General features: G+C 40.2%; 1 protein-coding gene across 3 annotated transcripts in view; it reads left to right on the top strand.

The window, feature by feature from the left end:
- Positions 1–4727: 4727 nt before the first annotated feature.
- Positions 4728–10088, top strand: part of LOC131242642 (uncharacterized) — a 43690-nt gene continuing 38329 nt past the window's right edge. For 2 of the 3 annotated variants that reach the window (XM_058241408.1, XM_058241407.1), the window contains exon 1: positions 4729–5008. In XM_058241408.1, coding sequence (XP_058097391.1) covers positions 4799–5008 — 210 coding nt within the window. In that variant the 5' untranslated portion in view covers positions 4729–4798. Of the gene's footprint in view, positions 5009–10088 lie in introns of all 3 variants that reach the window. The other variant, XM_058241409.1, reaches the window with a different exon arrangement.

The raw sequence follows: 10088 nt of genomic DNA, 5'->3' as shown, positions 1-10088 counted from the left end.
TGCTGGACTCGATACTGAGTCAGGTTGAGTCTGGGTCAGGCCTATTTCAAAACTAGATCAAGTCGGGTTAGTCCTAATTTGGTCCAGCTCGACTCGATGCTTAGCTCTAGTGCCAAATAATGAATTTACATCGCATTCACTTTTTACCAAAGGTGAAGCGACGTGACGGGGTGATGTTGTACCATATTTTTTACCGTTCCTGGGAAACCCAATTGGAAATGACATGTGTTGTAGTAAGGGAAAGATATAATATGCTAAAGATTTTTAAGAATACTCGGAGTGCTTATTACGGAATCACAAGTGGTAGAGTGATAAGACATAGAGCAGCTGAGAGGTATTCAAAAGCAAACTAAGTGGCCGAGAGGCATTCGGGAGGTGTGACCGAGATGTGTCTAAAAACAGACCGAGCGGCCGAGAAGTGTCTAAAAGCAGACCGAGCAGTCAAGAGGCGTCCAGAAGTGAAACGAGTAGCCAATAGGTGTTCATAAGCAAAAATGGACAGAGGGAAACATATCGAGAAAGACATAAGGATCTACAAGACTACATGACAATGGTTCAACTGCCATGTTAAAGAGAGAAATATCTTGAAGAATTAATACCATATGTCATCAGATGATCGACGAAAGCAATACGGTTAATGAACGATTAATGACCAAAGCAAAGCTTGGTCGAGAGAAGAGGAACATTCAGGAAGAAGAGACATAACATAAAGAATGATTTAGAGAAAGGCTTTTCAACTACTGTAATTGTTGTAGTAATGGAATAAGTATCTGGAAAAATAAACTTATAACAAAAATCTACAATATAATAGAGAAATGCGACAGAGAGGGCATCCAAAAAAACAACCAATCAATAACAATCAATCAAATCTATTAATTTATATTTTATCTCAACTTATCTTAACAGTAGTGGTAATTCTTAGATATAATCTTTAGTTGTAATCCAAGTCTACACTCATACACTTAATTTATTATTTATCCAGTATCAATAAATTCTTTTAAGAGATGTATTCTTATAGTTGCTTTTAGTGGCCGATTTTGAGTTTTTACTTTTATTTGATTTACACTAGTATTTTGAAAGTCCTCTATTATAAAAGACACAAAGTACTATTTTCAGAGGAAAAACCTCATTTTTTGATTATCGCATTGTTGTTATAAACTTTTACAAGTAATTAAGTGATTGAGTAAGGGATTGATTTTCTCAAAATTTGAGCATATTTGCTTTATTTTGGCACTTGGGTTAAAGTTGATTGGTTTGGATCAAACGAGTAGCGATTCTGGCACACCCACGATGAAAAAACAAATCAAGCTACCAACACATGCCTCGGGAAACCAATCAAACCGTTGCAGTGATTCTGGCCCACCCACAATAAAAAAAAACAAATCAAGCTACCAACACATACCTAGGAAGGACCTACCATGGTCCAATGGCAGTGGTATCTAATACCCAACAACGAAAGTTCTTTTGCTAAGAAGCCGCGCATGACAAATTCTCTCCGTCCATCAACTTTTCAAAATTAGGGAAGAAATATAATAAGTAAGGCAGATGTAAAACTCAAGGGCCACACGCGAAATACCTTTGAAAACTTTGTAGGGACACGTAGTTATGAGGATGATTTTTGTGTATACAGTTTATTTCATCCTACACCAAGGCTTCAACAGTAGACATTTTCGGTTTTCCCATTTCTTGTTGTGTGGCCCAATTTTATTTTGAATCTGCCTGATTTTTAATCCCTTTCCTACCTATTGTGGTCTTGAGAAACCGCTGGATGTAGTAAATTCATCAAGGGAATCTCTGACCTACAGACCTCCCAACCATAGACCTTTTAAGTCTGTTTGATTTTTCAATTCATTTATTAATAGGCTGTAAATAAGTAATTGTTACTGTCTTACCTCGTTTGAAAACATGGCATGTGTAAAAACATTGACTTAAATTTGACGGCCCCACCATGATATATTTGTCATATCCATGCCATCCATCCATCTTACCAAAACATCATGGTAAAGAGACAAAAAATGAGCTAGGTCCAAAGCTCAAGTGGCCCACACCAAATGATAAGTGGCCTTAAGACTGCCACAATTGAAAGTTATTTCTTTTATTGGGCCCACAATGATGTTTATTTGTCATCTAACCTGTTTAAAAGTTCACACAGACTTAGATAAGGAGAAAACACAAATATCATGTTTATCCAAAACTTCAATGAGCTTTAAAAAGTTTTTAACTATGGGTGTTTAATTTACACTGTTTCCTATGGCGTGGTCCACTTGAGCATTGGATCTGCCTCATTTTTGTGCTCATATCCTTAAATCAGACGTCATAGAAGATGGATGGTATGGATAGGAAACATACATCACATTGGGCCGAATTTATTTGATAGATGTCCTCAATTTTAGTGTTGAAAAAGTAGCTGTGAACCTCTAATGCCGTGACTAATTACTACCTATTTACATTACATATGGTAATTAGAAAATGAGTCGGGATCCTCTGTTATCAGGTCAACAGAGAATTCCTATTACCCTAATGGTTTGGCGTCCGAAGCTGTTTTTTATTATTTTTATTTTTTTATTGAGTAGTGACGTGGACGAATGAGAATTACGGTATCAGGATTTCTCTTTTGACCTGCTAACAGAGGATCCGGATTCTTAGAAAATCAAACAGCCCTTCATGTGAACGGAAATAAGCCCTGCGCGTCCGTACTGTACGGTCTCTGTAACGGACATCGTACAAGCCCATTTTCTTTTGACAGGCATTCTCTCCATCCGCCAAGTGGCGGTTCGTTTGGCATTATTACTCCCATCCGTTAGGAATCTCTCCAAATTTGAATTCTCCTTGGTGATCGTGAAATACTACCTGGTAAATTATCCTACAGGGAACAAGAATACGGTAGAATCATATTACTACGTGGGAGGGTTATATTTTAATCAGAACGGTCCATCTAGTGGGACTTACTGTGGATGAAATTTTATTCAAGATACAGATTGATTGGATGATCCTAGACAAATAAAGTGTGGCCTTCAAATCAACGTATGTAAAAATACAGTTAATGATTTGCATGAGGTTCTGGAAAGTAACGATAACGGATGGGTATGGTCTTCTAATAAGGATTATTTCCATACATAACGGGCCTAACAGTTCGGATTGTGGATAACGGCCACGTTTAATGCAGAGCTACCTCTACCATATTCCGGTAGGGAAAGGATTGGCTACTCCACCTGCCACCAGCCCCGTGGCTAGTGGTCGGTGCTCTGTGGGCCCCATCATGATGTATGTTTTTCATCCATTCCGTTAATCCATTTTTACAGATAATTTTAGGCCGTAATTCCAAAAATAAGGTGGATATAAATCTCGGTTGACCACACCACAGGAAAAAATAGTGATTGCATATCCACCATTTAAATCCTCCTAAGGCTCAGTGTACTGGTTATTTGACATCCAAAATGTTGATTAGGTTAGACACACCCAGATGAATGGAAAAAACAAAGATCAGCTTGATCCAAAACTTTTATGGCCCTCAAATTTTTTTTAATGGTCAACCTTTATTCAACACTCTTTCCTGTAATGTGGTCCACTTGAGATTATAATATACTTCGTTTTTTTCCTAGTACTATAAAATGATCTATAAAAATATATGGACGGCATGGATGAAACACATATATCATGGTGGAGCCCACGGAGCACCTACCACCAGCCCAGCCATTGGCTGGTGGCAAGGAGAGTAGCCAATCCATTTCCATTCGGGTACACTCCTGTTCTACCGTACATTTCCCACTATTCTGTACGGACCACCTTTATGCCGAAGTCCGCCCGAACGCCTGGTTTACGCCGGCCTAGCAGCTGCTCTGTACGGGACGACCACGTTTGAAAATGTAAAATCCACCTCGGCCACAGGTTCCATCTCTTATTTAGACCATCAGGCAAAACATCAGCCAGATCCACAACTCGGGTGGGCCACACCATAGGGGATCGGATACCAACCATAGGTTGGTGTGGGGGCCACCTGGTGGCCGGTCATCTTCCATCAAACCCACCCGTGTAAATCAAGATGAAGTGAAGATACAAAAATCAGCATGATCCAGAAATCAGGCAGTTAGAGGGTTTTACGAGCAATTTTACGTGGTTGACGTTGGAACGTGGGATCCAATTTCTAGGGGCCAATCTTTCGTATCTAAGGTAGAAATAAGACTCAGTGGAATTACATCTACTACATGCTGCGCCCCACAGAGCTTGGGTGAACGTCCTCCCTCCCACCAGGACCGTGCCTGAAACCCCAAATTAGGCCTGTACATCACGCGGAGTGTAGATAGTCGTCCGTTTCTTACTCCTAACCGTCCATTAATTTTAAAAAATCGTGGCCCACCTAATGAGTGGACCGAGCACGATCTTTGCGCCAGGATCCACAGCATTGGTCCCACGTGAGCCAGTCCACTGCGCCCGACTCCGTACCCTCCCAGCCCATAAAATACGAGACCGGAGGCTTTGCAGGGCGGTAATCTAAACCGTTTATCTGCTGTGTCCCGTCGTGGATGTCCGTACACGAAAATCAACTTGATAGGCCGTGATCTTCCTGCTTGGTAGATTTTTAGGGCAAGTTATTCGCTGTGGGACGCAACAGAGCAACGGTGTTGATTAACCAAGCACGGCCCACTTATTAGAATTGAAAAAGCGCGTAAATTGTACAGAGCCTTGGGCCGAGTATCCAATAATAATTCATCTTTCTCCAACAACCCGCATTTTCCATCCACCCCCCCAAAGCGACAGAGAACAGAGGCCGGAGCAGCAGCAGCTTCTGTAGCTGCAAATGGCGAAGAGCTTCGAGGACTTCCAACCCATCTTCGGAGAAGCGAAAGCAGAATGGGAGAGCACGCAAGCATCTGTACACCCTCACCCTCTCCTACCCTTCCTCTTTCACGTCCACGCTCTAGACTCTTCTCGCCTCCGAATCCACGTCTCTGATTTCCACTCATACACTTGGGAAAGCATCCGGACCGTCCAACATCTGGAAGACTTGGTAAGATACCAACGCCACGCTTTCCCTTTCCATTTTCCTTTCCCCTTTCTAAAAACCTACAACCAAGAAACCCAGATTTCAGTTTTCTTTAATTGCCCGAAAACCCCACGTATTTTCAGAAAGTCCAAGCTCAAGAAGTCCATGATATTGCGTTCTTTTCTATTCCAGTTTTCTTTTGTACTGGAATGATGTTGGGCCATCTCCAAGGTCTTGTGTCTGAAGAGAATCATTTGTTTACTTCTGTAGTCCCCAGTGCTACCCATTTTTCTCTTTCTGTTTGTGGCGCGTTTGGATGCACGGGTGAATCAAATCACAAATGGGGAAGTGGTTCTCGAGTTGCAGTTATGTTTATTTCCAATCCAATAATGTAATTGCAATTTGGAGAGCAATGTGAGTGGTGAAGAACCAAGAAACTACAATTTGGTTATTTCCGCTTTGTTATATGATAGCAATTTCAGTTCATTCAGATGGTGCATCCAAACGGTGCCACCCCATATTGCAAATGTCCATTTTGCCAAATGTTCAAACGACTTACGATTTGGGCTATACATCCAAATGCGGCCTAAGCTTTCATTTGACAGTGAAAACTTGGTTTGTGAAAGAAATCATTTCCTTTTTGAGCACATCCAATTGCACCATCAGTTCATCCGGACAGCGCATGCAAACACAGGCGCCTCATATTGCAAATAAGTCCATTATGCCAAATTTTAAACGACTTGTGATTTGGGATCCTAATGCAGCCTAAGCTTTCATTTGATGGTGAAAACTTGGGTTTGTGAAAGGCATGATTTCTTTTTCTGGGGGTACATCCAAATGCAGCCTAAGCTTTCATTTGACACTGGAAACTTGGATTCGTGAAAGAAACAATTTATTTGTTTTTTGTTTTTTTTTTGGTTTTGTTTTGTTTTGTTTTGTTTTTTTTTCTTTTCCTTTTTTTTTTTGAGAAGATAACCATATCATTAAGCTCCACCAAAAAAGAGTAAAGAATGAGCCAAGATGCACGGGTGATTGCCTCGTCACCCTGCACTGCTCAGATGATAACACAAAGGAAAATGAAGAACAGAACAGCAAAAAACCAATAAACCACAGGCCATAACAGCCAAGGCCACCTTACCAAAGACAAGTGAATCCCAATCTCTCAGCAGCGAGTCCATTGAGATCCCAGCAAACTCTGGCAGCACCAATGCCCACTTAGACACTAGTGTAGCAATGCTTAAGAGAAGAAAGGGGGTAGCTTTATCCTAAAAAATTCTAGCATTCTTCGCCCTCCACACACCCCAACAGATAGCGAAAGGAAGCACCATCCAAATTGTTTTTCCCCAAAATGAGAAAGGGCCAGAGAACATCCAGCACTGACACTGAAAACTGTTTCCCAATTTTTTTAAAAAATAAATTAAAGAGATTTATTATATAAAAAAAAAAAACTAAGGAAGAGGGAAAGAATTCCCAATACAAGGAAAGTCACGTAATGCCCCGGAGATGCTAAATCAGGCACTACCTAATTAGAATCTTTGATTGAGGGAGTAAATGAAATGTTTAGTGCCCCAACCAAAGACCTAGTCTCTTTTACAATATAATCTAGACTCTAAGGGCCTGATGTAGAGTGGGTCGTGGACACTTTCATGGCAAAGATCGACTAGAGAAGGCCTGATCGGAGGTGGAAATGATCAGGACCATCAAAATCTTAAAACAGTCATATCTCACAAACCGAAATGAGTTTTGCGACATATCCTATATGATTTTGGGGTAGGAGAAGCTACTTTAGCCAACCAACCCTGCTTCGCCGGGTTGCCCATGCCGGATTTGCGAGATTCCATTAGATCAACGGTTGAAAGTCCATTTTATTTTCATTTTTACTATAAATAATAAGTTTTAATTCGATCATAACTTTTGATCCTTTTGAGTTGTAGGAGTCGTGCCCAACATGAAAAGAGCTTAGAAAAATTAGGAGAATAACGTGGTTAGGCCAAATTGAACACGTACTATTTTTGGTCAAAAACCATGAAGTCTAGTGGGAATCATGACTGTCTATAAATAGTAAGTTTACTATTGATAGTAAGTCATGTTTTTAGGTATTTTGAGTCTAAAATTCCGTCCTAGGTTTGAGCTCATTATTTAAAGGATTGTAAATTCGTTTTATTTTTATCATCAATCAATTTATTTTCAAATTTATTAAAATTTATTTCGATTTTATCCCTCATGGATTTGAGGAAACTTTGTGAGGAATCCAGAGAGCTCCGTTGATTCGGAGTAGTTATCCCTGAGGAAGAAGGTGATCGACCTCATCATGTCCTTCCTTGCGTCAGGTCCTGCTTGGTAAAACTTATTTTTTTGCACTTATCACTGAAATGGGTTGTTTTCAGTGATTTTCATGATTTAGATTATTTAATAAATCCAAAAAATCAAGCGCTTATTTTAGATTTTCACTGAAAATGTCCGATTTTTTAAAGCTACCTTCCGTTGGCTTAATGCTTAACCTCGAAAGCGGTAAGTGATTTCAAGTTAAAACTTTTTTGTTAAATGGCAACTTTACCCTTCTTTTTATAACTTGTTGTGCCAGCTTTGACGGGGTAAGGTAGAAGCGTATTGACATGGCAAAGTTCTTTGCCCTATCATGATGTACGTGTTATATCTACACTGTTCATCCATTTTGCCATATCATTTTAGGCCATGAGCCAAAAAATGAGGTAGACCCAAAGCTCAAGTGGACCACACCACAGAAAGCTGTGGGGATAATGACGCCCACTGTTGGAACCTTCCTAGGGTCCACCATGTTGTTTATTTGCCATCAAATATATTCATAAGGTCACATAGACCTAGATGAAGGGAAAGCACATATCATCTTGATCCAACACTTGTGTGGCACCTAAGAAGTTTTCAATGGTAAACATTCAATCCCCTCTATTTTCTGTGGTGTGGTGCACTTGAACTTTGGATTTGCCTCATTTTTGGGGTCATGACAAAAAATGATCTAAAAAAAATGGACGAACGGTGTGGATCTAACACACATTATGGTGGGGCCCACAAAACTTTGCCACATCAACACGGTAAGCAAGGTTATTGATGTTGATTTCGGACAAGAAGCGGATTGCGTGGTGTGCCACACACCATCAACCTTGGTGGTGTGTCAGTGTCACCGACTTTTGTGGGCCCCATTATAATGTATTTGTTATATCCAAATCGTCCGTCCATCTAGTGAGATTGTTTTGGACACGAGCCCAAAAATGAGGCAGATCCAAATCTCAAGTGGACCACACCACATAAAGCAGTGGGGATTGAATGTCTACCATTGAAAACTTCTCAGGTGTCACGCAAGTTTTGGATCAAGTTGATATTTGTTTCTTCCCTTCATTTATGTGTGAACTTGTGAACAGGTTGGATGGCAAATAAACATCATGGTGAGCCCTAGGAGGGTTTCAATGGTGGGCATCATTGTCCCCATTGCTTTTGGTGGTGTGATCCACTCGAGCTTTGGATCTGCCTCAATTTTGGGCTCATGCCCTAAAACGATATTCCCTAATGGACGGACAGTTTGGATATAATAAATACATCATGGTAGGGCCCATAGAACTTGGTGACGTCAACACACCATCGAAGTTGACAGGTTGGTGGTACCCTTACTGTGGGGTCACCTTGATGATTTTCTATATATCCACCCCATTCATCCGTTTTTCCAGCCCATTTTATTATGTGGTCCCAAAAATCTCAGGTGGATCACACAATGGGAAAACAGTGGTGATTGAATGCCTACCATTAAAAACTTCCTAGGGCCACTGTAATATTTATTTGACATCCAACCTGTTGATTAGGTCACATAGACTTGAATGAAGGAAAATACAAATATCAGCTTCATCCAAAACTTTTGTGGCCCCCAAGAAGTTTTTAATGGTGGGCGTTCAATTACCATAGTGTCCTGTGGTGTGGTCCACTTGAGATTTGGATCTGCTTCATTTTTGGGCTCGTGCTCTAAAATAAGCTTGCAAAATGGTGGAACGGTGTGGATTTCACATAGACATCAAGGCGGGCCATCTCTCTCGATCTCTATTGCCAAGGGAATGGCATACACACTAGTTTACATGGATTGTACCTGACGGTGTTCTGTGGACCTTGCCATGATGTATTTGTTTTGTCCACACTGTCCATCCATTTTGCCGACTTATTTTAGGGCATGAGACCAAAAAATCAGTCTTTATCAATTAAATATCAGATGTTGTTGTGCTTATCTTATTAGTTGTCTAATTCAAGGACACTAGTTGAAGGTTTATAATTATTCTATTAAGAAGAATATAATACATGGTTCATCAATTGAAAGATTATGTTTGAAAAAAATATACGAATAGGCATAAGTGTGCCAAATTTGGTGACATGACAACAATATGTTTTTTCTAATACTCTATAGAAGATAGAAATTGAGAGAGTAGGGGCAAATATGGCAAATTGTCAATTTTCAGACATTTGTGATTTGTGTTTACCAAACTTTTTGTGTGTATGTGTGTGAAAAGTGCTTAATTTCAGATATTAGGGCTTTTTTCAAACAAATTACTAAATATATTTTTCAGTGCTTGTAAGTACTAAAATTCAACACTTTTTAAGTTTTCAGCACTAAATTTAAATTTCAGTTTACCAAATGGCACCTAAGGATGGTCCTTGACCCCTTTGACCCAGCAGCAAGCAGGTCTATCTAGTGCTTCTATAATGGTGGACATCTGACCGAACTGGTTGTGAATGATGCTCACTGCCTCCGTGATAGCAAAAGCAATCGCCTCAGACCATGTTTCAGCTTTAGCTGGAGCTGAAAATGTAGACTTTACGTTATCTGCTTCATTAAGGAGAATGCCTCTGACACCCCAAGCAAAGTTAGAGTCACTACGGTCCATTGCTTTGATTATAAATCTGCTACCTTTGCCTATGATGAGAACTGAGGATGATGCATCTGGCAGTGGGAATCCCGCAACAACCTGAATGTGATTCCTGGATGACGGGACATCTGGGGACATATGAATCGAGTTCCATGAAATCATGTTGCTCTTGATCCTTTGACATATTTTCTTCCTTATGGATTCCACACCTTCAAAATACG

The sequence above is a fragment of the Magnolia sinica genome, chromosome 4 (genome assembly GCF_029962835.1).
Source record: "Magnolia sinica isolate HGM2019 chromosome 4, MsV1, whole genome shotgun sequence".
Lineage (NCBI taxonomy): Eukaryota > Viridiplantae > Streptophyta > Magnoliopsida > Magnoliales > Magnoliaceae > Magnolia > Magnolia sinica.
The sequence above is the reverse complement of the archived record's forward strand: the minus strand, read 5'-3'. Positions and strand labels throughout refer to the sequence as shown.